General features: G+C 46.9%; 1 protein-coding gene across 7 annotated transcripts in view; it reads left to right on the plus strand.

Moving 5' to 3' along the window:
* The first annotated feature begins 9,695 nt into the window (after positions 1-9,695).
* DELE1 (DAP3 binding cell death enhancer 1) overlaps positions 9,696-26,927 on the plus strand; it is a 43,345-nt gene continuing 26,113 nt past the window's right edge. For 2 of the 7 annotated variants that reach the window (XM_089769617.1, XM_075900012.2), the window contains exons 1-4: positions 9,696-9,741; positions 12,632-12,758; positions 25,920-26,019; positions 26,477-26,612. In XM_089769617.1, the coding sequence (XP_089625743.1) occupies positions 9,711-9,741; positions 12,632-12,758; positions 25,920-26,019; positions 26,477-26,612 (394 nt within the window). In that variant the 5' untranslated portion in view covers positions 9,696-9,710. The remainder of the gene's footprint in view (positions 9,742-12,631; positions 12,759-25,919; positions 26,020-26,476; positions 26,613-26,927) is intronic. The other 5 variants (XM_089769620.1, XM_089769618.1, XM_089769621.1 and 2 more) reach the window with 5 other exon arrangements.

The following is a 26,927-nucleotide window of genomic DNA, read 5'->3' on the forward strand; positions in this document are numbered from 1 at the left end:
TGTGAAGTAGGGCCCTACATACACAGAAATAGCACACCCCCTGTTTCTGGACTTCCTTGTCATTCAGGCCCAGACATGCTGCTGAGTTTTGGCTTTTCAGCAAGCTTCTTGCCTGCTTTAATTACCAGACAGGAAGAAAGTTTTGGGTTGAGGAATTCTGAAGGCTGTATCCCATTCTGACCATGGAATCAGCATCAGAATGAGAGAATTGCCCATAAATGAAGAGGAAAGACAGGAGTTCAGGAGCCAGGACCTCCCTGAGTCCCAGTTCTTTTTTCAAAGGTCTTTGAAATCAGCCCACAGGCAGCTCCTCTGTGTTTAAAATACAAGATGAAGCAGTCACTAGACATGATTTTGAACAACAAGTATTTGAAGGAAGATTAAACGAGAGAGGAACTGTAATATTCTTTCCTTTGTGTAACAGGCTTTTCTTATTGTAATTTTCCTATGTCCTTTGGTCTCCAATTTTGTCCTGGCACTTCCACTATAAGAAACAGTATGAGAAGCTCAGAAACCTTTATTGCTTTTTGTGTAAAACTAAACATGGAGTAGGGGGTCAGAAGAGCCATTTTCCTCTAATAATGGGATGTTGGACATTGTGGGAAACAGGGACATAAATAAGAGCAGCAGGTGAAGGAGACAGCAGCTGCTTTATTCTCCTTTGTTGAGAAGTCACCAAGGACTAGAATAATAGACCAGATGTCATGCCAGGAAGCTATTAAAAACATATGCACATTCTGTATCATCAAGACATGTCCATTCTCCTGAGGGCAGCCATGGTGTAGTACAGACATCCTCTAAATTGTTTACTTATTAAAATGAATGTCATTCATATGAATGCCATAATGAGACATTTGTCACAGCCAGGTCACGTGCAGCCAGATCTAGTGGTCAAAGTTAGAGCTCATGGATAGCAGACAGAAGTCAATAGACAGCTAGGTCAGGATACAAGGAGATCAGAAGCAGGAGACAAACTTGATATCAGAACCGCGAGATGGGAACCAGAATACCAGATATCCTTTTAGCTACTTGAAAACTGCTGTCACGAGGAGGGAGAAAAATCGTTCTCCTTGGCCTCTGAGGACAGGACAAGAAGCAATGGGCTTAAACTGCAGCAAGGGAGGTTTAGGTTAGACATTAGAAAAATGTCCTGTCAGGGTGGTTAAACACCAGAATAAATTGCCTAGGGAGGTTGTAGAGTTTCCATCACTGGAGATATTTCAGAGCAAGTTACACAGACACCTGTCTAGATCATCCCTGACAGTGCTTGGTCCTGCCACGAGGGCAGGGGACTGGACTCAATGACCTCTTGAGGTCCCTTCCAGTTCTAGGATTCTGTTTTTATATGGCAAGGTCAGGATACCAAGGGGTAAGAGGCAGGATACCATCTACACAACAGAAAATACAAGTCAGATGCCAGGAGTCAAACTGGATTAGGATGCCATAAAATCAAGGAGCAGTTGCAGAAAGCACATAGTCCAGGGCAGGGTGGGACCCAGATGTTCCGACAGATTCATCTTCCTGTTCCTGGCTTAAGTACGGTCATAGCAGATAGGGCCAATCCACCATTCAGGGACTCTGCCAGTCAAACTTCAGAGCTTCACTGGTGCTGAGCTTCATGGATCCTAGGTAAGCCATCATTTGTTAAACAATTAACAAAACTATCCAAAGCCCAAGATTTGGTGGTGATGGGGGACTTCAACTATCCAGACATATGTTGGGAAACTAACACAGCGAGGCACAGGCTATCCAATAAGTTTCTGGACTGCATTGGAGACAACTTTCTGTTTCAGAAGGTTGAAAAAGCTACCAGAGGAGAAGCTGTTCTGGATTTGGTTTTAACAAATAGGGAGGAACTAGTTGAGAACTTGAAAGTGGAAGACAGTATAGGGGACAGTGATCACGAAATAATAGAGTTCATGATCTTAAGGAAAGGTAGAAGGAAGACCAGCACAATTGAGGTAATGGATTTCAGGAAGGCAGATTTTGATAAGCTCAGAGAACTTGTAGGTAAGGTCCCATGGGAAGCAAGACTGAAGGGAAAAACAACTGAGGAGAGTTGGAAGTATTTCAAAGGGACGTTATTAAGGGCCCAAAAGCAAACAATTCCGCTGTGTAGGAAAGATAGAAAATATGGCAAAAGACCAGCTTGGCTTAACAAGGAGATCTTGCATGATCTCAAAATAAAAAAGGAGTCTCATAAAAAATGGAAACTAGGACAACTAACAAAGGATGAATATAGGCAAGCAACACGGGAATGCAGGGGCAACATTAGAAAGGCAAAGGCACAAAATGAGATCAAACTAGCTACAGGCATAAAGGGAAACAAGAAGACCTTTTATAAATACATTAAAAGGAAGAGGAAGACCAAGGACAGGGTAGGCCCACTGCTTAGTGAGGAGGGAGAAGCAGTAACAGGGAACTTGGAAATGGCGGAGATGCTCAATGACTTCTTTGTTTCGGTCTTCACCGAGAAGTCTGGAGGTGTGCCTAACGTAGTGAATACAAGCAGAGAGAGGGTAAGTTTAGAAGATAGGATACACAAAGAACAAGTTAAAAATCACTTAGGAAAGTTAGATGTCAGCAAGTCACCAGGTCCTGATGAAATGCATCCCAGGATACTCAAGGAGCTGATAGAGGAGGTATCTGAGCCTTTAGCTATGATCTTTGAAAAATCATGGCAGACAGGGGAGATTCCAGAAGACTGGAAAAGGGCAAATATTGTGCCCATCTATAACAAGGGGAATAAGAACAACCCAGGAAACTACAGACCGGTCAGTTTAACGTCTGTCCCAGGGAAGATAATGGAGCAGGTAATTAAGGAAATCATATGCAAACACTTGGAAGGTAATAAAGTGATAGGGAATAGCCAGCATGGGTTTGTGAAGAACAAGTCATGCCAAACTAATCTGATAGCTTTCTTTGATAAGATAACGAGCCTTGTGGATAAGGGAGAAGCGGTGGATGTCATATACCTAGACTTTAGTAAGGCATTTGATACGGTCTCGCATGATATTCTTATTGATAAACTAGGCAAATATAACTTAGATAGGGCCACGATAAGGTGGGTGCATAATTGGCTGGATAACCGTAGTCAGAGATTTGTTGTTAACGGTTCTAAATCCTGCTGGAAAGGGATAGCAAGTGGAGTTCCGCAAGGGTCTGTTTTGGGACCCGTACTGTTCAATATCTTCATCAATGATGTAGATATTGGGATAGAGAGTACGCTTATTAAGTTTGCAGATGATACCAAACTGGGTGGGGTTGCGACTTCTTTGGAGGATAGGGACATAATTCAAAATGACCTTAGCAAGTTAGAGAAATGGTCAGAGGTAAACAGGATGAGGTTTAATAAAGAGAAATGCAAAGTGCTCCACTTAGGAAGGAACAATCAGTTCCATACATACAAGATGGGAAGCGACTGTCTAGGAAGGAGCATGGCGGAAAGGGATCTAGGGGTCATAGTGGACCACAAGTTGAATATGAGTCAACAGTGTGATGCTGTTGCAAAAAAAGCAAATATGATTCTAGGTTGTATCAACAGGTGTGTTGTAAGCAAAACTCGTGAAGTCATTCTGCCGCTCTACTCTGCACTAGTTAGGCCTCAGCTGGAGTACTGTGTCCAGTTCTGGGAGCCACATTTCAAGAAAGATGTGGAGAAATTGGAAAGGGTACAGAGAAGAGCGATAAGAATGATTAAAGGTTTAGAGAACATGACCTATGAAGCCAGGCTTCATGAACTGGGCTTGTTTAGTTTGGAAAAAAGAAGATTAAGGGGGGACATGATAGCGGTTTTCAAATATCTAAAAGGGTGTCACAAGGAGGAAGGAGAAAATTTGTTCCTCTTGGTTTCTGAGGACAGGACAAGGAGTAATGGGCTTAAAGTGCAGCAGGGGAGGTTTAGATTGGACATTAGGAAAAAATTCCTAACTGTCAGGGTGGTCAAATATTGGAATAAATTGCCAAGGGAGGTGGTGGAATCTCCCTCTCTGGAGATATTTAAGAACAGGTTGGATAGACATCTGTCAGGGATGGTGTAGACGGAGCTTGGTCCTGCCTTGAGGGCGGGGGGCTGGACTCGATGACCTCTCGAGGTCCCTTCCAGTCCTATTATTGTATGATTCTATGATCATCTGTAGGTTCGGGGGTGGAGTGCAGCTGTTCCCTATAGACCTGGGCTTGAGATCCATAGATCATGACTAAGACTGTGATTCTGTCATAGAGGTCATGGATATCTATCTATCAAATTCGATGACTTTCTGCCACCTCTGATTTCAACAACTGCAGACTCCAGGGCAACCCGAGCAACTGGCTATGGGGCCAGCTGCTTGGGCACCCCACAGATAGCTGCACTTGTTGCTACTCAGGCAGCCCCAGGCTGCTAGTCCTAGGTCTCCATGGGTGAGTGGCGGACTACTTCTTATGGAAATTCAGTGGCTTCTCCAGGGGGCGGGCTCTCTGTAGGGGCAGCACAGTGCTATGGCAGTGCCGGGGAGCGCAGGCCACCTGGCAAGGGCAGCAGGAAAGGGCTGTGTCTCCCCAGAAGCACATGTATTTTCATGCAGCCAAGCCTGTATCATTCATTTTCCTGTCACATGATACAGCAGCCTCAGCTTGTTTCCACACAGTGGGACAATGTGCATGTCCTCTTAGGTTAACTGCTTAAGCTTTCTTCATTTATTTTTAATAACATATCCTCTCATTTTCATCGTCAATGTGGATAAATGGCTGAAGAATGTGACTGGAAATACAACTACAAATGTTTGAATGATGTGCAGCCTAGTACAAGTGTGCAGCCTAGTACAAGTGAGAATAAGAAGATAAAAACTCCTTGAATCCGCAATTATTCTGATGAGTATTTGAAATTTGGTTTTATAAGTGTTGGTAGTGATAATCACTTGCCATTATGCCTAATCTGTCACACACAACTATCCAACGAGTGCATGAAACCATCAAAACTGAAACACCATTTGGAATGCAAACATCCAGAATACGCAAGTAAGCCCATAGATTTTTACACAAGAGAAATGAATTAGCTTTTGCTAAAAAAAAAAAAGCATGAAAAGTGCACTTTCTATGGGCTCTTCAAATGAAAACTTTGTGATGGCTTCATATACAGTTTCAAAACTAATAGCTGAGACAGGTTAGCCGCATACTGTTGGTGAAAGGTTAATACTTCCTGCATTGCATATTATTACATCCTGTATTTATGGAGGAAAAAAGGGAAATCAGTTGGGTTCTGTGTCTTTATCCAACAATACAGTGAAATGTAGAATTGAAGATATGGCGAAAAATATTGAAGAAATGCTCATTCATCAAATACAGAATAGTCAGTTTCTTGCATTACAAGTGGATGAAAGCACTGATATAGCCGACGCTGCCAATTTGATGTGTTTTGTTAGATATGATTATGAAAGTTCCATTCAAGAAGATCTCTTATTTTGTAAACCACTTCCAACAAGAACAATGGCTGCCGAAATTTTTAAGCTAATCAATGATTTTATTATTCAAAGTGATATTGCCTGGAAAAAGTGTATTGGACTGAGCAGTGATGGGGCTCGAGTAATGGCAGGGGCTCGCACTGGGCTTGTCCTGTGGATTCGAGCTGTAGCACCTGACTGTATGGATGCACTGTAGTATTCAGAGAGGCACTAGCTGTGAAAACTATGCCATCACTTTTGAGTTCCACTCTTCAAGAATGTGAGAAGTTTATAAATTATATAAAATCTTGTCCTTTGAATTCCAGAATCTTTACTGCTTTGTGCAACGAATTAGGAAGTGAACATGAGCATCTCTTACTACACTGTGAGGTTCAATGGCTGTTGAAAGGAAACATTTGGAAACAATTCTTTGAAATGAAGAATGAAGTTTTATTGTTCTTAGAGCGACACCCTCCATCGGCAAAAGATGTCATATTTACATTTGTTGCATAAATTGCTAGTTTCGTCCCCTGGAAGCTAGTTCAATTTGCCTCAAGAAGAGAGTCACACTTTCAGGCTGGGTCCAACTCCATTTATTGTTTGCAAACAAGTTCGACCGAGGAGCTCAAGTACTCAAAGCAAGGTAGACCACGGGCAGTGCCCGAGCTGAAACTTTTATGGATTCTACATTCCTTCTGGCCAGCGTGTCGCAACGTGATTGGTCACTGCAAGTTTACTCAGTTCCTTGGCAGAAAGTTTAGCAGCTTCTAAGGCATGCGCAATCAGCTAAATGATACGTGCTGTTTCGAGCTTAAGCAGTGGAGGGGAAGAAGCACACTTAGTTTTTACTACACATTTAAAGACAGGTTTCATGAATTTGATTGGTTAACAATGGTGGCTTACTTATGTGATATATTTTGTCTTGTAAATTCAAACTTAAATCATTTAAAAGGCACTAAAATTAATATTTTCAAAGTTCACGAAAAAGTTGAGGCAACAATTTAAAAACTTCCTTTATGGGCACAGCGAGTTAACAAGAGAAACTTTAAGTCTTTTTGTACTTTAACTGAATTACAAGAAAAATATGCTGAAACCAATATCTCAGATACAATTTCTGCAGCAATCCAAGAACACCTCTTGGGCCTAACATCAAGTTTAAATGAATATTTTCCTCCAATTGATGCCAGTAAAATGTGGATTAGAAACCAGTTTACTGTTGACACTGAAAATGAAGAAATACTACAATTGAGTGCATCAGAAGTGGATTAATTAATTGAAATTTCCTGTGACTCTGCCTTAGATGAGAACTTTGATAAACTCTCCTTGATTGATTTTTGGTTAAGCTGTAGAAATTAATATTCTCATTTATCTGAGAAATATGTCATGACGAAAGGCATTAAGAATTTGACTAAGGCTGTGTCCAGACTCCATGCCTCCGTCGACGGAGGCATGTAGATTAGCGAGATCGGAAGAGGGAAATGAAGCCGCGATTAAAATAATCGCGGCTTCATTTAAATTTAAATGGCTGCCCCGATCTGCCGATCAGCTGTTTGTCGGCAGATCGGGAGAGTCTGGACGCGATGCCCCGAAAAAGAAGCCTTTCTTCATCGACACAGGTAAGCCTCGTGAAACCAGGTTTACCTGTGTCGATGAAGAAAGGCTTCTTTGTCGGGGCATCGCGTCCAGACTCTCCCGATCTGCCGACAAACAGCTGATCGGCAGATCGGGGCAGCCATTTAAATTTAAATGAAGCCGCGATTATTTTAATCGCGGCTTCATTTCCCTCTTCCGATCTGGCTAATCTACATGCCTCCGTCGACGGAGGCATGGAGTCTGGACACAGCCTAAGTGTGAAACTAGTTTCTCATCTTTGGTTTTCTTCAAAAATAAATATAGAAATAGATTGAATGTTGAACTAGATTTGAGGATAAAACTTTCTTCTTTTGCTCCTGAGATAAAGTTGCTATGTGATGTAAAACATCACCCTTCCCATTAGTTCTCTTTTTAGTTATTTAAAAGCTATAAAGTGCACACAAATGACTTGTATTCAACTCATTCAATTATAAATAAACTTTACAACTGTTGAAATGCTACTCATTAAACTGTAATTAAGACTTATGTTATGTACTGTTATTGTGAATAAATAATACACAGTGAAAATATATTCACTTTTTTAATATGCATTTATATTTTTGGGCTGCAAAAAACAGTACAAAAAAAATGGGTTCCAACTAAAGTAAAAAGTTTGGGAAACCCTGGTCTAGCCAGCTTTCTATCCATCTTACAGTCCACTTATCCAATCCATATTCTTTTAACTTTCTGGCAAGAATATTGTGGGTGTCCGTATCAAAAGTTTTGCTAAAGCTGGTACTGATGGCTTTGGGAGTACCAGAAACTTATTTGCATATTCATCATTTGCTTAATGAATATGCAAATAAATGTTACCAGTCATCCAAAAGCTCCATAATGGATTTACTGGTCCCCGTGTCAAAAAGTTTGGGAACCCCTGTTCTGTTGCATAGCAGGAGGAACACCACTTGAGCGACTTAGCAAGTGGAGGAGGTTTATATCCTGGTGCTCTGCAAAAGGGATTGTCCCTGAGGATGTGCCTATCCTCAGGGACAATCCCTTTTGCAGAGCACCAGAATATAAACCTCCTATTCATCATATCCTGGACTATGTCTTATACCTGAAACAATTGGAACTCTGTCCCATCCTTAAAGGTACATCTTGTGGCAATTACCGCTTTCTGTCACTCTATAGCTGGGACTTCGGTCTTTGCACATCCCACGACTAGAAGATTTCTAAAAGGTCTGATAAACCTTAATCTACTGTGCAGACCTCCACCCCCATCCTGGAACTTGAACTTTGTACTGGACACACCCCTTTGAGCCTATAGCTACTACACCTCTTCAGATACTCACATTGAAAGTAGTTTTCCCGTTTGCTATAGCGTCAACCCGCAGGGTCAGTGAACTTGCGGCTTTAACGTCAACACCTCCGTACACAGTTTTTAACAAGTGACGCTTTGGCCTCACACAGCTTTTATTCCAAAAGGCTGTTCGGCTTTCCATCTTAAGGAGCCCATTGTTCTACCCTCCTTTTATCCTGCACCCCACAACAGTAAGGACAGGCACACTTGCATATATTGGACCTTCGGAGGGCACTATCCTTTTATATAGACAGAACCAGAGACTGGCACAAAAGGGACCATCTGTTAGTCTCCCCCATGATCCCTGGCTTCCCTGTGCTTACAGGGTCTGAGCTGCAGGATTTTAAAAATGGCACCCAAGATGGTGGCCGTCTTAAAGGGGCAGCCTCCTTTTTAATTTTTTTTTTTTTTTTAATTTTTGCTCAACAATTCTGTTCTGGGGGGCTTTTGCTTTTTTTTTTTTTTTTTTCCTGCTGCTGTTTTGGCTCTTTGTTAACTGGGTTGGCCACCCCTGGACTAGTTGACTGACTATCTGATAGGCATTTGCTTATCAGATAGTCGACTAGTCTTTAACGACCCTAATTCCCTGGCAGAGCCTCCTGTCCAGACTGGCAGAATAGGCCTGTGGTAGGTCGCTTTGAGGTGATGGCGATCTGTCATTAAGGGAAGCGCCTGTGGCTACACGTTGCGGGTTTGCAGTTGGAGCAGTGAGTGGCTGCTAGCAGCGTGGGCATCATGCAGTTGGGTCTGCTCGGTCTGCAGAAGCGAAGGGCGAGGGGCTGAGAGCAGCCTGCAGCTCCCTGCAGGGGTCCAGAGAGGCTGGTCTCGGGGGGCAGGTGCAGAACGAGGAGCGAGGGGCTCACGCTGCGGGGGGGTCCAGGGTGGAGATTAGGAAACGCTCTTTCCTAGGCGGGCGGGGAGCGCTGGGCGGGGTCCCGAGGGAGGGGGGAGTCCCCGTCCCTAGGGTTTGTCTCGGCCGGGCTGGCTGAGCGGGGGTTGGGCCGGGCAGGGGCTGGACTTGACTCCTGAGGTCTCTCCCCGGCCCCCACCCGCCTCCTCCGCGATTCTGGGTCAGTCTAGCCAGAGTGCCTCTTTCTGGTCCGGTGGGTACCCTCTATCCTTCGCATCGCCTCTCTATGGTCTGCAGCCCGGCTAGTCTACACAACTCCTAGCGATGGCTTCGGGGTGCTCTGTCCTCTCTATGGTGTGTCCCCTCTAGCCTGCACAGGGCTTCTCTATGGCCTTATGGACCCTTCTAGTCCTCGCATTCCTTCTCCATGGTTTCTACAGGGCCGCTCTACCCTCCACGTTTCCTCTCTATGGTCCCTCACGCGGTGCAGCCTAGGAACGGGAGCGGGATGTGGCGGCTGCAGGGGCTGCTGAGCCGAGGTCAGAGCGGGGGCGGGGCTCAGACAGCGCTGCTCGCTCGGGGCTGACCCGGGACAGGGCAGGGGGAGGGGCGGGGCTGACCCGGGACAGGGCAGGGGGAGGGGCGGGGCTGACCCGGGACAGGGCAGGGGGAGGGGCAGGGCTGACCCGGGACAGGGGGAGGGGCAGGGCTGACCCGGGACAGGGGGAGGGGCAGGGCTGACCCGGGATGGGAACGGGGTGGTAGGGCTGACCCGGGATGGGGCAGGGGGAGGGGCAGGGCTGACCCGGGATGGGAACGGGGGGAGGGGCAGGGCTGACCCGGGATGGGAACGGGGTGGCAGGGCTGACCCGGGACGGGGCAGGGGGAGGGGCAGGGCTGACCCGGGATGGGAACGGGGGGAGGGGCAGGGCTGACCCGGGATGGGAACGGGGTGGCAGGGCTGACCCGGGACGGGGCAGGGGGAGGGGCAGGGCTGACCCGGGATGGGAACGGGGGGAGGGGCAGGGCTGACCCGGGATGGGAACGGGGTGGCAGGGCTGACCCGGGACGGGGCAGGGGGAGGGGCAGGGCTGACCCGGGATGGGAACGGGGGGAGGGGCAGGGCTGACCCGGGATGGGAACGGGGTGGCAGGGCTGACCCGGGACGGGGCAGGGGGAGGGGCAGGGCTGACCCGGGACAGGGCAGGCGAGGAGCAGAGGGAGTGGCAGGGCTGAATGAGGACAAGGCGGGAGAGTGGCAGGGCTCTGTAAAAAGGTGCCCAGAGCTCGGTGGCCCAGTCACCCTGTGGCGTGGGGAAGCGTAGGTAAAATGGTTTGGACAGTGGAAGTGGATGGTCACTCCACCGCTCCGCATCCTAAATATGTAACCAAAACGCTGCATGTCAGAGCTTGGCAAGGGACAGGCAGGACAGACAGCCAGTCCTCTGCTGACCAGTCAGGGGAGGTTGATGCACCTGCAGGACGGCTCATGTCACTGCCACCTGGGCTCATGGGCAGAGCTATTTGGGCACTTGTTACTGGGCCTGTTGTGCGACCTTGGATTAGTCCTCTCCCTTCTCGCTTTCCCCATTTCTTTTGTTAAAGCAGTTTGCTGATGACAAGCCTTGTATAAAATCTAGGGATTATTATTTTAGAATACTAAGAACATTAACAATGCAATGTTAGGTACGGTGGGGCCTAGCCCAGTTCTGGTCTTCTCCTGACCTTCCACAATAGGAGTGTTTAATTCCCCAAAATCCAGATACAGGCAGACTATAAAAGCACATCTAAGGTGACATTTGCCATTGCTCTAAGAAGTCCCAGAGAGAACCTGGTATATTACCCCTCCCTCAGTGTCTGCCAACCAGCAGCATGTGCTGGATCAGAAATGGTCCTATTAGTGGAAGTGTTGGGAATAGAGATAATGGTTTGGGGAAGGGGATGAGATGCTCTTGTATTTTCAGTGCCTATTGCCAGCATTATGGGAATTTTGATGCAGAAGACCTTCAGTCAGTACGTCATTTAATTAACACTGTGACATCTTTAGGGATTAAGTGACTAGTCCACTATCCTATAAGCAAATGCTTATCAGATAGTCAACTAATGACTTGACTAGTTGCTCCCCCCCCCTTTGATAGAGGCAACAAGGGGGAGTAGAATCTGGTGCTGGGGGGAGCTGGCTTAAAAGCTGATTCCCCCCCAGTACCATATCCATTGGGAGAAGGAGCAGGGGCATAGTGGGAAACTGGTGAAGCTTCCACCTTTGAAATGGAGCAAGAGCAGGGCTCCTGCTACATTTCAGAAGCAGAAGTGCTGCAGGAGTCTAGGGTGAGCTGGGGATTCAGATAGTCCCCTACTGGCCCAGCACTCCCAATGCTTTGCTTTTGAGATATACAAGAACCTTCTTGAGGCTCTTGTACATTTCAAAATCAGGGAGCCTGGGGCCAGCAGGGGGGAATGCTTGAGTCCCCCACTGGCCATATTCCCCGTAGCATGTCCACCTTTGAAATATAGCAACATTTCAAAAGCAGAGGTGCCCTTATTGAGTAATCGAATAGTTGATGCAAATTACATCGACTATTTGATTAGTTGATTAATTTAAATTTAACATCCTTAGCCATCTTAGCAGGAAACAGCAGTGGGCAGGAAACAGTATGATGATGTTTCTTAATGCACTAGCCTCTTAACTTGATGTTCAGTGCACTTGTTCTCTTTCACTTAAAACATAAAGCCACACCTCCTTTAAATTAATATCTCAGCCTGCTTTGTTTATTTGTCAAAAGGAATCCGAAAAGCAGAAAGGTAGTCCTGTTTTTTGTAATTGGTGCTTTTTGGAGTTGTGCTTACTAAGCTGAGACTACCTGGCAATGCTATAGGAAATTCAAATACTTGCTAAACTACAATTTCCATTTCAGTTAACCCTACAATTCAAAATTCCCCATTGTTAGGGAGCTTTATGACCCCCACAGCAGAAGTATAACAGAGCTGCTGCTGCCCACACTTCTTGAACCAGATTTGATTGCAGTCCATCTTTCTGCTCTGGATGGAGGCTGAGGCTGGGAAATTTTGCCCAAAGGAGAGAATTCCTGGAAGTTCCACATCAAATGGGGATTTAGAGTGGAAATGTTCCAGCATCTTCCACTTCAGGCTGTTTGCTTCCCAAGTAACTAGAGATGAGACTTAAAATTTCCTTGTACCGGCACCATCTCACTCCTAAAATGAGTGGAAAATGGGATCTCTGGCTCCCTTTGGAGCAGAATGTGAGCCTGTGAGGCACTACCAACATCCTGCTATAGCTGGACCCAGTATTCCAGAGAGGATAGAGCATGTCCTAATGCTTGGGAGACACCTCTGGACTGGAGTAGTTGAAATCTCCTCCCAGCAGAATCCCAATACATGTCTCCCCTCTCTTTCTCATTCCATACGCAGCCCTTCACCGCCTCCATGTGCTGAACGCTTCAAGCTCTGTCCATGGGATCCCAACCCTCCCTGGCAATGAGGAGCTCCGTAACACCACCTCAGCACTCAGTGCTGGACAGACACCAACTGAACAGAGGTGAGGATGGGCATCCTTTGATGTGGGTGAGCAGGGAGGAAACTTGGGCAGCCCCTATGTTGCACTACTTAGCTAAGATGCAGAGTGAGGGTCTGGGAATAGTCTTGCCTAGCTCACATGTCCCATTCTTTATTGGGGGAGATGCAGCTGAATTTCTCCATTATTCTAAGATCTATTAAAAATGAAAACCAGCTGACTAAAGAGATCTTCAGCCAACTCTTAGCACTGTTGATTGCAGGCTATCTGGGCCTGCTGATTTAAGAATATCTGTCCTAAACAGATGTAGTGTAATATCATTTTTATTTAGACAGTCTTTCTATTAAGTGGTCATCATTCTTGTCGGTGTGTCTGTCATGTGATTTTTCAACTTGCCACTCCTGCTCATGCACCAACACAGCCACCCCTGCCAGTTCTTGCAGGCGTGCTCTGCCGCCTGGCTCAGTGCCGCTCTGTTCCACTTGCGGGGAGGCGCTGCTGCTGTGGCCGACGTGGCAGGCATGCTCTCTCTTGCCACCACCCTCCCCCCCGACAGCCTGACTGCAGGAGTCCTCACAGGTCAGGCTCAGCTTGTGGAGGAGGGGAGCTGGCTGCGAGGCATTGCAGGTAAACGTGTGCTGCAAGCAGACCTCTGACCTCTGCGTGTCCCAGCCCATAATATTTCCTCCCCCAGGGGAGACCTGCATGGCTGCCACTGGCTACCCCGCCAGCCCAGTGCTCTGCCCCAGCCAGCGATTCTTCCCAGCCTGTTCTGAGCGTCCCCTGCCAACCCTGCTTGCCCTCCCCCATCCCCATGTGTAATCCCCCAGGCACAGCCCACCCGCCCCCCTAATTTGTAAAAGCCTCCTCTCTGGGCACAGCCCGCACCACGCGGCTCCACTCGTGGGGAGGTGCTACTGTTGTGGCTGACGCGCAGGGCCGGCTCTAGGTTTTTTGCTGTTGGTGGGGAAACCAACACCGGGAAAAAATTCTGTTGAAGGGGGGAAAAAAGAGGGAGGGGGCAGGGGGGAGATCGAAGTTGTTGAACAAAAAAAAAGGACTCCATGACTTAAGCCATAAAATAAAATAAAACCGCACTTTAAGCCTTTAAGAGTGAGTGCATGGATAGGAACAGGGGAGCTTCCCCTAGGGCTTCTGTCTGGCAGCCATTTTGTGGAACCAGGTAAGCATGGGGGCTGGGGTTGGAGGGTGTTGGGGGCCAGGCGCTGAGTGTTTGTGGAGTTGCCAGGTGCCTGGCATTTTCGCCTCCTGGCTGGGGAAAAAAATCAGAAAATAGCAGACATCTGGCAACCCTAGTCAGGAAAGGGGCATCCTACCTGGGATTCCCACATGATGTAGGCGGAAGGGTGCCTGATGGCCAGGTCCAGGCTGCGGGGCTGGCGGAGCGGAGCCTCCGCTTGGAGTGGAGAGGCTCTTGGAGAAGGTAGCGGCTGCCGGGGAGGAGCAGGACTCAGGAGACAGGGCTGGCCAGCAGGCTCCAGGGCCGGGCACACATGGTGCCAGTGCTGGCTGTGCATAGGGTTGCCAGGTGTCCAGTTTTCTACCAGACGTCCAGTATTTGCGCCCTCTCTCCAGTAGAAAATACCGGACACATGCAATGTCCGGTATCTTCTGAATTTCTGGCGGGGGCGGGGAAACGACTGGGAGGTGGGGCCGCGTTTGGAGCTGGGAGCCCTGTGATCACGTGCAAAGGCAGGGTGGGGACACTGGCCGGGACTCCCAGCCACTCCCCCCGCCCGGCTTCTGCATACAACCAGAGGCTCCCAGTGCCAATTGTGGCCCTGCCTCCCAGCTGGGAGCCTCTGGTTGCATGCAGAAACGGGGCGTGGGGAGTGGCTGAAAGCCACTCCCCCACCCCCGCCCAGCTTCTACTAGCAACTAGAGGGAGTGCCTGCCGGAGGCACGGCCGGCCCCCCCTTCCTCCTGGCCAGCCCCGCCTCCCGCCCCCCTTCCTTCCAGCCGGTCCCTCCCCCGCCACCCATGATCAAGTGTGTCCGGTATTTTGGGGGGGTCTACCTGGTAACCCTAGCTGCTCAGCTGTGGTGCCTCCCACGACCCTTTAAAATCAGTGGAGCGGGGCTGGGCATTGCCATGGGTGGTGCCAGCTGCTTAGCGACTGCCGGAGAGGAGCAGGAGAGGAGACAGGGGCAGCCAGCAGGCTCCGGGCGTGCATTGGTGCCAGCTGGCTGCGCAGCCATGGCATTTCTCGGGCCATGGCCCTTTAAAATCGGCGGGGCGGAGCTTGGCGTTGCCGGGGGCGGCGCCAGCTGCTTACCTGAAATGCCGCCCCTGGTAAAGTGCCGTCCCAAGCACCTGCCTGATTTGCTGGTGCCTAGAGCTGGCCCTGCCGACGCGGCACGCATGCTCTGCCACTACCTCTTGCCACTCTCCACCCCTCCATGCTGGCCTGACTGCTTAAGGCAGGGGTGTTCAAACTTTTTTCAAAGAGGGCCAGATTTGATGAAGTGAACATGCGTGAGGGCCGACCATTTTGCCTGACATTCTTTGAACCATTAAAATTAAATGCAAATTAACTATTTTATGCAAAGTTTATTGCAAACGGCATACTTTTCATTTCGTCACATGGATGACAAATCTAAACAGGTGTTAAATCACTCTGCCTTTCATATCTGAAGGCCAGATGAAAAAAAAAATCCAGGAAGCTGAAATATATGTCAGGAACATTGTAAAGTACATTACATATTATTGGTAATAAAGGTTGTCTGTCAACTTTTAAGTTCAAAAAATATGAACAGGAACATAACACCAAGTATATATGTTGTGTCCAAATATATTTATAACTGATTTAGACCAACTGACATTAACTGAGATTTTACAATGTATTCATCTCAATACATATGGATTCGTTGGGGGCCATAAAAGATAGATATTGCCAAATTACCTGTGGGGCCGTATTAAACCGGAACACGGGCCGCAATTGGCCCGCGGGCCGGACTTTGGACATGCCTGGCTTAAGGTTACGAAGAACTAACAATTTCATTTTCTAGGCCCTTCACCTCACCTCCGCTGTGGAGATGTCTGCCCTGACTTGCTGCCAGCTTGGATCACCCATTTCCAAATATTCCAACAAACAGCTCCCCACTACCATTATCTGTCAAATAAACTCCCCATCAACATTCACAGCTCCTTCAACTCCCCCCTGAAAGTCTACTTGTGCTATAATGTGTACAGCACCCATAGGTGGACAGTTGGTGTTCCGTGACAGCTTTTGGTGTTCCTTGCCTTCTCTCCCCATGCTTTTTCTCAATTGTGCTCATCTGTTGTCTCACTTATATTTGGAATGGTAGGTTTGTTCTGTGTTTCCATAACACCTAGCACCTTGAACACTCATACACAAATTCCAGTCACATTGAACTTTCCAAAAGCCCTTCCAAAAACATTTTGTAAAAAAGTCTAGTTCAAAATATATAAGCAGATCAAAACAAACCTTACTATTTTTTTAGTTGAAACACTAGATTTAAGACCAAAAAGACAAAAATAAAAAATATTAAAAACAAAACTTTTTGAAAAGACAATCATTCTAAAAGCACACCAAAAGGCTAAAAATAATTAAAAAGTGCACCAAAAAGTCAAAAATAAAGTTTTAAGCTAGCAATTTAGGAGAAAAATTGGATGGCTAACATTTAACAACTAGCTTGAATTGTACTTAGCCATCCAATCTTTCTCCTAAATTGCTAGCTTAAAACTTTATTTTTGACTTTTTGGTGCACTTTTTAATTATTTTTAGCCTTTTGGTGTGCTTTTAGAAAGATTGTCTTTAAAGATAGACGTACTAGAAAGTACATCCTTATCCTAATGTGATGAGCGTATGCCATCCTGATTGTCTCCAAACACAGAACAGAAACATTTATTTAACACTTGGGCCTTATCTGCATTGTCATCTTCATTAATAGCTTTTGAAAGCTTGTTTTAAAAAGGAGAGGTTTGTAGGGCATAAGGGAGAGTTTGTGGAGCATGTCATATCTGTAACAGGACAATGCAGTAAATATGTAAATCTTGCACACATGCGTACTCAGTTGGCCCATAAGAGTCTATTTGTCTAGAAGAATGCCTCTCTGAAAGGTATGATTATTCTGGATTGCTGAACAAGTTATTTGCTCTTACTGGCTACGTCTACACTGGCATGAATTTCCGGAAATGCTTAAAACGGAACAGTTTTCCGTTATAAGTATTTCCAGAAAAAGAGCATCTACATTGGCAGGATGCTTTTCCGAAAAAGCCCTTTTTCCGGAAAAGCGTCTGTGGCCAATGTAGACGCGCTTTTCCGGAAAAAAGCCCCAATCGTCATTTTCGCGATCGGGGCGTTTTTGCGAAAAAGACTACTGTGCTGTCTACACTGGCCCTTTTCCAGAACAGTTTTCCGGGAAAAGGACTTTTGCCCGAGCGGGAGCAGCATAGTTTTTCCGGAAAAGCAGCTGATTTCTTACAGTAGATCGTCAGCACTTTTCCGGAAATTCAAGGGGCCAGTGTAGACAGCTCGCAGCTTATTCCGGAAAAGTGGCCGCTTTTCTGGAATAAGTGGCCCAGTGTAGACACAGCCACTGTGTTTAAAGAGCCCACACATTTTCAGAAGGACACTTGCAAACAAACACAAAATGCAGACGCAGGAAAGCAAGAATACAGACTCATTTTGGCCTTTATTTTTCAGTGGGGAAAAATCAGATTTCAAGAGGGTTTAAATATTTTCTTAAGACAAAACTGGCCTTGGCTGTTGTCCTTATGGGTTAGAAAATTGTAATGTTTAGAAACTAATGATGTTTTATTGCTAGCTGCAGGATGCCTTCCAGCATTTCTTCTAACTTGAAGGCCACCTAAAACAACATAGTTTTTCTACCCACACATTACAGACAGAAGTAGCTATCTGTCCTCTAGTTTATTTGATGGTCAGTAACCGATCCTCCCTCTCCAGCACTTCTGCTGCCTGCAGCTGGCCCTCTACTCTGCACCAGTCTGTCCAACTCGCTGCCCTGTTCCGTGGCTGGCCTGGCTCTGCAGGGCCCATGGGAATGGACCCTGTTCCATGGGTTCTCAGCTGCTCCTCTTTCCTACTCCCTGCAGTGTCCTGAGTGAGAAGAGATAGCAGGTTTGCTGGAGCAGGTCACCTCATGCTAGAACCCAGCATTCAGGCCATTTCAGTGAGGGAACTCAGCACAGTTACTTAACCAATTGCTTATGGCAATGAAAATGAGGGTGAGAGGAGTCTTCAAGCCATGTTTATAGGTTACCAGTAGGACCTCAGACTTCACCTAGAAATGAATCAGCAGCCAGTGCAACCCCTGGAGCATGAGTCTAGGGACTCCTGGAACAACACATTGCTTCATTTGCAGGCAGGCATCTGCAGCAGCATGTGAATGCTTTTCAGGCATGTTGCCCTGTAGAGCAATACAGCAGCCATACAGGTGCCTAAAAGTCCTGGAAAGGCTAGACCAGCACACTCATGCCAATTGAAGGCAATGAAGAGTGCGCCTGTCAACAGATGCCACTATGAAATCCAGTAACTGGGAATAACAGAAAGCAGGAAAATGCAGCTACTGAGATCATCTCTGCAATCCTTGCTTTTTTAGCATCTGGGCTAAGCTTTATCCATAGTATCTATTCCCAGATCTGCCTTCTGTCTGTTCCTTACCACTTCAAACTGGACTCCCCTGACTACTCCTAATTCTGTGGCCTCTGCCACTGCGCACGTTGCTTCTACTTTTCCTGCTTCCTACCTAATACCTGTCGAGAGAGCACCAAATAGTACCCCCTAAAAGGAGGGAAGTGAATAACACATCTGTAGTTTGTGCTGTGCAGGCAGCCAAGCAGAAGCCCTGAATTCCCTCAGCATGCCTAGAGGGGATACAGAAGGATAATTATGAAGCATTAAAGTTTTTAAAACTCTGATACCTGTAGCTGCAGCCACAAGCCTCCTGCTGCTAACTCTTTCCCTGTACCTGCAGTAGCAAGCCTACAAAAAAAACCTGAGCTGGCAGCTGCTCTTCTGACAGCTTCAGCACCATCTCCATAGTCACTCTGTTTCATGCTTATATTTTGAAGTCTAATATCATGGAACCCCCTTTCAAAATTGATGCCAAATTTCCCACCATTCAACTGACATGCCAGTTTTCATGCTGCACCGCTCTTGCAGATAGGTTAATTTGAGAGGCTGCATCTCAGGCCAGGTCTACACTAGGAGGTTAGGTTGAAGTTAGCTGCATTAGGTCAATTTGGGGCTGGTTCTATTCAATACCTTCATTAATTATTTAGATGATGGCATAGAGAGTACATTATTAAGTTTGCAGATGATGACAAGCTGGGAGGGGTTGCAAGTGCTTTGGAAAATACGGTCAAAATCATCTGGACAAACTAGAGAAATGGTCTGAGGTAAACAGGGTGAAGTTTAATAAGGACAAATTCAAAGTACAGTAAAACTCCAGTAATCCGGCATCCAGTTGTATGGCACTTCCGATAGTCCGGCATCAAAATGGCAAGAGCCTAGTGAGTGACCTTTGGCAAAAAATGAGTCACAAGGCAGCAGCGGCAGCAGCTGAACCGAGCAAAAAGGGTAAAAAAGTGTTAAAAAAACTAAAACATTACTGTATACTGTATACAGTGTGTACAATAAGGGTTAAAAACACTTTATATACAGTATATACTGTATATAGTATATATATAACCAGTTTATAGGACCTCATGATAGTCCAGCACATCAGATAATCCGGCACTACCTAGATCCCAAAGGTTCTGGATTATCGAAAGTCTACTGTACTCCACTTAGGAAGGAACAATCAGTTTCACACATACAGAATGGGAAGTGATTGTCTAGGAAAGAATACTTCTGAAAGAGATTTATGGGTCATAGTGGATCACAAGTTAACATGAGTCAACAGTGTGGCACTGTTGCAAAAAAGCAAACATGATTCTGGGATGCATTAATAGGAGTGTTCTGAGCAAGACATGAACAGTCTTTTTTTTGCTGTACATTGTGCTGATTGGGCCTCGGAGTATTCTGTCCAGTTCTGGGCACCACATTTGAAGAAAGATGTAGAGAAACTGGAGAAGGTCCAGAAAAGAGCAACAAAAATGATTAAAGGTCTAGAAAACATGACCTATGAGGGAAGACTGAAATAACTGGATTTGTTTAGATTAGAAAAGAGAGGACTGAGAGGGGACATGATAGAGGTTTTCAAGTATCTATAAGGGTGTTACAAGGAGAAGGGAGAAAAATTGTACTCCTTGGCTTCTGAGGATAGGACAAGAAGCAATGGGCTTAAATTGCAGCAAGGGAGGTTTAGGTTGGACATTAGGAAAAACTTCCTGCCTGTCAGGGTGGTTAAACACTGGAATAAATTGCCTAGGGAGGTTGTGGAATCTCCATCCCTGGAGATATTTAAGAGCAGGTTAGACAGACACCTGTCAAGGATGATCTGGTCCTGTGGTGAGGGCAGGGGACTGGACTCGATGACCTCTCAAGGTCCCTTCCAATTCTATGATTCTGTGATTTTATAAACAATGGGGCTACGTCTACACTGGCCCCTTTTCCGGAAGGGGCATGTAAATTTCAGCAGTCGTCGTAGGGAAATCCGCGGGGGATTTAAATATCCCCCGCGGCATTTAAATAAAAATGTCCGCCGCTTTTTTCCGGCTTTTAAAAAAGCCGGAAAAGAGCGTCTAGACTGGCCCCGATCCTCCGGAAAAAGTGCCCTTTTCCGGAGGCTCTTATTCTTACTTCAAAGAATAAGAGCCTCCGGAAAAGGGCACTTTTTCCGGAGGATCGGGGCCAGTCTAGACGCTCTTTTCCGGCTTTTTTAAAAGCCGGAAAAAAGCGGCGGACATTTTTATTTAAATGCCGCGGGGGATTTAAATATCCCCCACGGATTTCCCTACGACGACTAGTGAAATTTACATGCCCCTTCCGGAAGAGGGGCCAGTGTAGACGTAGCCTAAGTCTATACCACCAAGCCCATTCCACCCACTTTAAGGGTGGCTGAAGTAGATTTCTGTACTCCTTGATGAGAAGAGTAATGCTAAATTCATCATTGCTTGGTCAACTTTGAAATAGTGCAGATGTAGCACTGTAAAAGTCAACGTTCTTGGACTCTGGGAAGCATCCCACAGTGAGCCAATGTGACTGCTCTGGCCAGCACTTTCAACTCTGTTGCTGTCCCAGGCACACAGGAAAAGCCCTGGGAAATTAAAATTAATTTCCTGTGTGGCCAGTATGGCAAGCCCAGCTGCAGACCTCAGCAGCACACCTGACCATGAATGCCCAGGGTCTTAAATGAGCTCCAGCATGGAGTTTGCAGGGGTTCCTGGATCTGAATGCTGTGTGAGGAGAGGAATCAGTGCAGGCATAACTCCGAAGCAGCAGAAGAAACACTGATATCGATGCCAAAATCACACAGGTGATGGTGGAGAAAGGATACACCAGGGACTCCCAGCAGTGCCATGTGAAAATAAAGGAGCTCAGACAGGCGTACCAGAAGACAAAGGAGGCAAATGGTCAGAGCTGCAAACATGCAACTTCTATGAGCAGCTGCATGGGATTTGGAGGACTAGGAGGAGGGTAATGGAGACCCAACCACTGTCCCAAAGCTGTCCATGGATTCCTCCCAAATGACTTCAGGCAGCCTCAGGCAACAATGAGGAGCACAGTGTAGATGAGGAGGAAGAGAATGCTCAGCAGGCAAGCAGAGGATCCAATCTCACTGACAGCCAGGACCTTTTTAAACTTTGGAGCCAATCCCCTCCATGAATACGTTGCTTCCAGACCCTGGTGGTAGGGAGAGTACTTCTGGTGAATTCACATTTGTAATTATGCTATGTAGGTAAATAGTTGGGTTTTATCTGTTTGATCTGCCCTGAGGGGTGCAGTGGTAGCTACTCTGCGTACATAAAAAACGACGACTAGTCTAGCAGCACCTTAAAGACTAACAAAACATGTAGATGGTATCATGAGCTTGTGGAGGCTCACTGAAAGAGTTTAACGTGTCAGGAGACAAAGCGGGAATCCTCCCTGTACATCTCCACAGAACTCTCTTAGAGGTACTCTTTAATCCTTCTCAGGTTTCTGGGGAGGGCTGCCTTATTCCATCCTCCACAGTAGGACACCATTCCACTCCAAGCCAGCAGTGAGTGATCTGGCATCATTACAGCACAAAGCATTGCAGCATAAGGTCCAGGTTTCTGGACACGTTCAGTCAGCATCTGCTCCTTGTTATGCTTTCTGATTTGGAGAAGACTGATATCGTGCATGGCAACCTGGATGAAATAGGGCAAGCTCTCTAATTGAGAGCACTGAGGCAATCCACCTCTGTGTGGTCATGCCCCACAAATCATGACCCCAGGTTTGCTGCCCTCTTTGCAAAGGGCTTGAAAGGAGTATTCTGGCGAACAGGTTCTTCTCCCCTCTCCTCCCCACATACAGGAGTGGTGGCTAGGGGGTGTGACAAACACAGGCTGACCATGTGAGCCCCTACACATTAGCCCAGTTTCCTGCCCCTTGCAGGGTCCCTCATGAATGCGACCCATTTGTAAATGCACATACCTACATAGCATGAGGGCTGTACTTTGTAAGCATTGTGTCACGTGTGTTTTCAAAGCTGAAGCAAAAGAGCTAGAACCCTGATCTGTTGCTTACCGTGCCTGCCACAAACTGAGTCCAGCTGTACCCTGTTGTATTGTGTCTTGTACTTGCCTGGTAGATGCTTAAAATAACTTTAGCTTTGTACATAATAGGGACGTAATAGTGTAGTAAATTAACCGATAAGCAGAAGCTTATCGGTTAATGCTATAGACTACACACATTTACCCACCCACCCACACCTGCCAGTAAATTTTTTAGCAGGCTGGCCGGCAGCCCAGGACCTACCCCCGCTGAGGCTCTGCATTTAAAGTGTATTAGGAGCCAAGCAGCCTGGTTCAGTTCTGGCTCATGCCAGGTCGAGAGCTCAGCCCCTCCCCTGGACAGAGGCTGCTGCCACCCTATGCTGCTGCCTCTGTATCAGAGGCAGCAGTACAGGGCAACAGGCAGCCGGTCTGCGAGGGGAGCTGGTTTTTAAACTGGTTCCCATTGTGGACCAGCTCCTGCCTGGAACCCCATGCTGCTGCCTCTGATACAGAGGCAGCAGCGTGGAGTGGCAGGGGGTTCCTCAGGAGTGGGGTTGGAGCACACTGGCTTCTGGCACTGCCCCGGGTACTATAGAGTAGCCAACTAACCAATAAGAATTCATGAGGTTACTCGACTATTCAGTTAACCGATATTTAACATCCCTAGTACATAACACATGCCTTTCGTGCAGTACAGTGCTTCATTCATGGCAATAGATTTAACCCTCTGTGTTATACAGTGTTTCTTCTCTGCAGTCCAGCCTTGATTTTTTTCCCCTAAAGCAGCTGCAACAGTGCGTCTATTACCCACTCCCACAGATCATCCAGCACTTCAGCTATCACTTATCAGAAGGCGAGTAAAATGTACCTGGGATGATATGTTTAATTAGCAAGTACAGTCCGCCTGCACTGATAGCACAGCTGAATGAATGGAGGAGAACAATGTTACAGATCATTTGCACCAAACATGAGGAGGGAAGATGCAGGATGAGATCTTGAAACTCATGGGAGATCAAACAGAGTTGATAAGGTGCCTGGTAGCACAGAGCATAGTCTCTGGAGCACAGAGTCCCTCTGCACCCTATGTTGAACCACCTTCCCTCCTCACCATGCTCCATAGCTTGCTCTCTCAGGCAGCCTAGAATGATGAATTGGAGGAGAGTCAAGGGCAGCCTTGCACTCAACTCCCAGGGATGTTTCCTGAAACAAAAGGCGTTCATTCCCATAGCTATGATTGCTACACAGGAGGATTGTAATAACCCATTTGCACTTGTGCCCTTCCCTCCTTCCCCCATCAGTGCTCGCACACTGAACTCCTTTTCTGTCTCCATTCCCCATGTTTCATAAATACAAATGCATGATTTCACAATAACAGGATCTTTATTCTTTGTGTCAACTGGAGGGATTCGGGGAGGGGCTAACAGTGCTAGTGTGATGTGAGCTATGGTCATAGTTTATTCCCCAGTACATGTACTGCAGGGGGCACCTCGTTAAGAGCAACATACATAATTGTCACATCACTAGTTGGTCATTCATAAAACTTCTTTTTAAAACCTTTCCGATTGGCAGTGCCCCTCAATGGTGCTCTTTATTGTTCTGGTGTCTGGCTGCTCATAATTAGTGGGTAGGACTCCCCACCCTGCCAGAAACTTTTTCCCTTCTTTTCACAGATATTATGCAACACACAGCAAGCCTTCACACTCCCATTGTTGCTTTTGCTGAAGTTAACCTAGTCAATAAACTCTGAAAATGTGCCTTCAAAAGGCCAAAGGCATATTCTTTCACCATTCTGCACTTGGTCAACCTGTAGTTGAACTGCTCCTTACTGCTGTCTAGGCTTCCTGAATATGGAGCAAGGGATAGTCTGGGTTTCCAAAGGGAACTATTGGCATGTCAATGTCTCCAACGATAACTTTCTTGTCTGGGAAAAAAGTTCCATCTTTCAGCTTTCTAGAGAGCAGAGTTCCAAAAAATGCATGTCACGAACCTTTCCCGATCATCCCACATTGATGTCAGTGAAACGGCCCTGGTGATCCACCAATGACTGCAACATCATTGAGATGTACCCCTGGTGGTTTATGTACTCTTTGGTAAGGTGGTTTGGTGCCAAGATAGGGATGTGCATTCCGTCTGACACTCTACCACAGTTAGGGAACCCCATCACAGCAAAGCTATCCACTATGTCCTGCATGTTTCCCGGAGTTAATAGCCTTCCTAGCAGAAGGATATTGATTGCCCTGGCTGCTTGGATCATAGCAGTCCCCACTATAAATATACCCATTCCAAATTGATTCTCAACTGACTGATAGCTGTCTGGTTGCCACTCGCTTCTCAGCTGTCAGAGAGGGTCTCATTCTGGTATTGCTGAGCTTCTGGGTGGAGGGAGGGAATTCACAAAGTTCCATGAAAGTAGCTTTACATGTGCAAAAGTTTTGTAGCCACTGGTCTTGGTCCCATAGCTGCATAACTACTCAGTCCCACCAGTCTACACTTGTCTCACAAGACCAGAATTGGCATTCCATTGTGTCTACAGAATTGACTGCTGCTAGCATGTGCCAATTACTCCACTCATGGATTCCTGCATGTCTGTGTTTGTGGCCTTCTAACATTTTTCCTTGCTCCAGCAGCTCCTGGCTAGGCTCTGGAGAAACTAACCCAGAATGCAAAAGGGTATCAGGAACTATGGGATGGCTATCTATAATTCATCACTGTTAAAGTCAAAGGTAGCCATGCTACTGGGGATGCACTCCATCGACCTCATGGGCCCAGTGAGGACATGCACCTTCAACATTGTAAATTTGATATTAAACAGTTGACTTTGATGAATTCAACCTAAATTTGTTGTGTAAGGTTTCTGAGGGAATGTCGTGCAAATGCCTCCAGGTCTGTGGTCCTTACAAGCCATTCATATTTTCAAGTCAATCTGACTCTGCATGTGCAGTCTACAACAGGCTGATAAGCAGAGCCAGATCATTGTGGGGGGTTGTTGGGAATGCTTTATCCTGGGAGCCACATGAGCTATTGACCTGGGCTTATGCCCATAGCACCTGGTCTGAAGGGAGTTTCAGGCTGATCTGTAGAAATGAGAGCACTAATGAACAGGTGCAATGGCTTCCTGATTCCACTTCACGCTGTTGTGTGCAGGAGCTCAACATGCTGCCGGGAGAACCAGACAAAGGCTAAGAACTTGAAATATTGGCTTCTCAGACTGGTGGTTCTTAGTGCTAGGCACTAACTGGAATTCTAACAGTGCTAGTGTGATGTGAGTTGTGGTCATAGTTTATTCCCCAGGTCTTTGCCAAAAGCTTCATAACCTGCAAATTTTAAAATCAGGTTGGGGATTTCCTGACCCTGCTTCGATGGATCCCAGATTTGCACTGCAGACCAGCCTTGGGTCCCCAATAAGACTTCGCCTGACATTTATTGTAGATACTTTTGAAAATTCAGATCTAAACAGAAAACTCTGACAACTGTATTGTGGGTTGGCCCCTCTATGCTAGAGAGCTCGTTGTCTCACCCACTTTTGCAGAGAAAGGAGTTTCACCTGTTTTCCAGTTACTTTCTCATATCCAGCAGGCAGAGCTGGGAGGAAGAGAATGTGCAGCAGTCCTTGGACCTGCAGGCTCACTACACAGTACTGGATGCTTTCACCTGGGTAAGCAATAGTCTTCTGGTGGTTGGGGAGGGGCTGCAGCCAGTGCATACTGCTACAAAGGGGCTGTGGCCAAGGCACCCTGTGGGCACGGAGTTGGCAGAGCTGCAGATAGGGAGTTAGATGTCTTCTAGAAGTGATGAAGAAGTTGGGGGGAGAAGCTGCAGCTAGGTTGTATGCAAGAGAGCTTTGACCCAAATGCCCTGCAGGAGTGTGGATTCCCTTCTGAAGTGAAGTGGGGAGTTGAGCCTGAGATGCCTTGTGGGACTCGGGAGAGGAGTCGGGGATGGATGGGGATGCTATGTGGCAGAGTGGTAGGAAGTTGCAGCTGGGATGCTGTATAGGTGGAGAGCTGTGGGTAGGAGCTCTCAGCATTTGGGTGCCCAGTGGAAAGGGGGAAATCTATGCTGAGGGGAGAGGAGATGGTTGTTCTCTCTGACTCATCTTTTCCTTCCTTTAGGGTGCATTAACTGTGCTTGCTCTGCAGCTGGCCAGGCAGATCCCATGGCTGAGTCATGTACCAGGGGCAGGAAGAGAGGGCAGGCATCCCTGGGTGGGCAGGCTCTTCCCTTCTGTGCTACCCCATCAGTACTCAGGTCAGTTCTGCCTCCAGCAGTAGGATGGGGCTTAAGATGACTGTTGGTTGAGTGTTGTGAGAGTATGGGAAGGGCTGTAATGCCCCTGTGCAGATGGCACCTGTCAGTGGGAAATTGGGAGTCATGTTTCTGGGAAACACACTATCCCTTTACACTGGGTTGGGCACCTTCTGGGCTGAAATACTCAAGGGAACACAATGGGTTCCTTGTGTTCCCTGCCCTGGACTCAGTGGAGTAACGTCTTCTCCTGACAGAGATGGGAGAACTCTGAGCAAAAGCTCAAGAGGGTCCAGGCACTGCTGTACATTGAGTGGG

This window comes from Pelodiscus sinensis, chromosome 16 (assembly GCF_052426305.1).
Source record: "Pelodiscus sinensis isolate ZL-2025 chromosome 16, ASM5242630v1, whole genome shotgun sequence".
Lineage (NCBI taxonomy): Eukaryota > Metazoa > Chordata > Testudines > Trionychidae > Pelodiscus > Pelodiscus sinensis.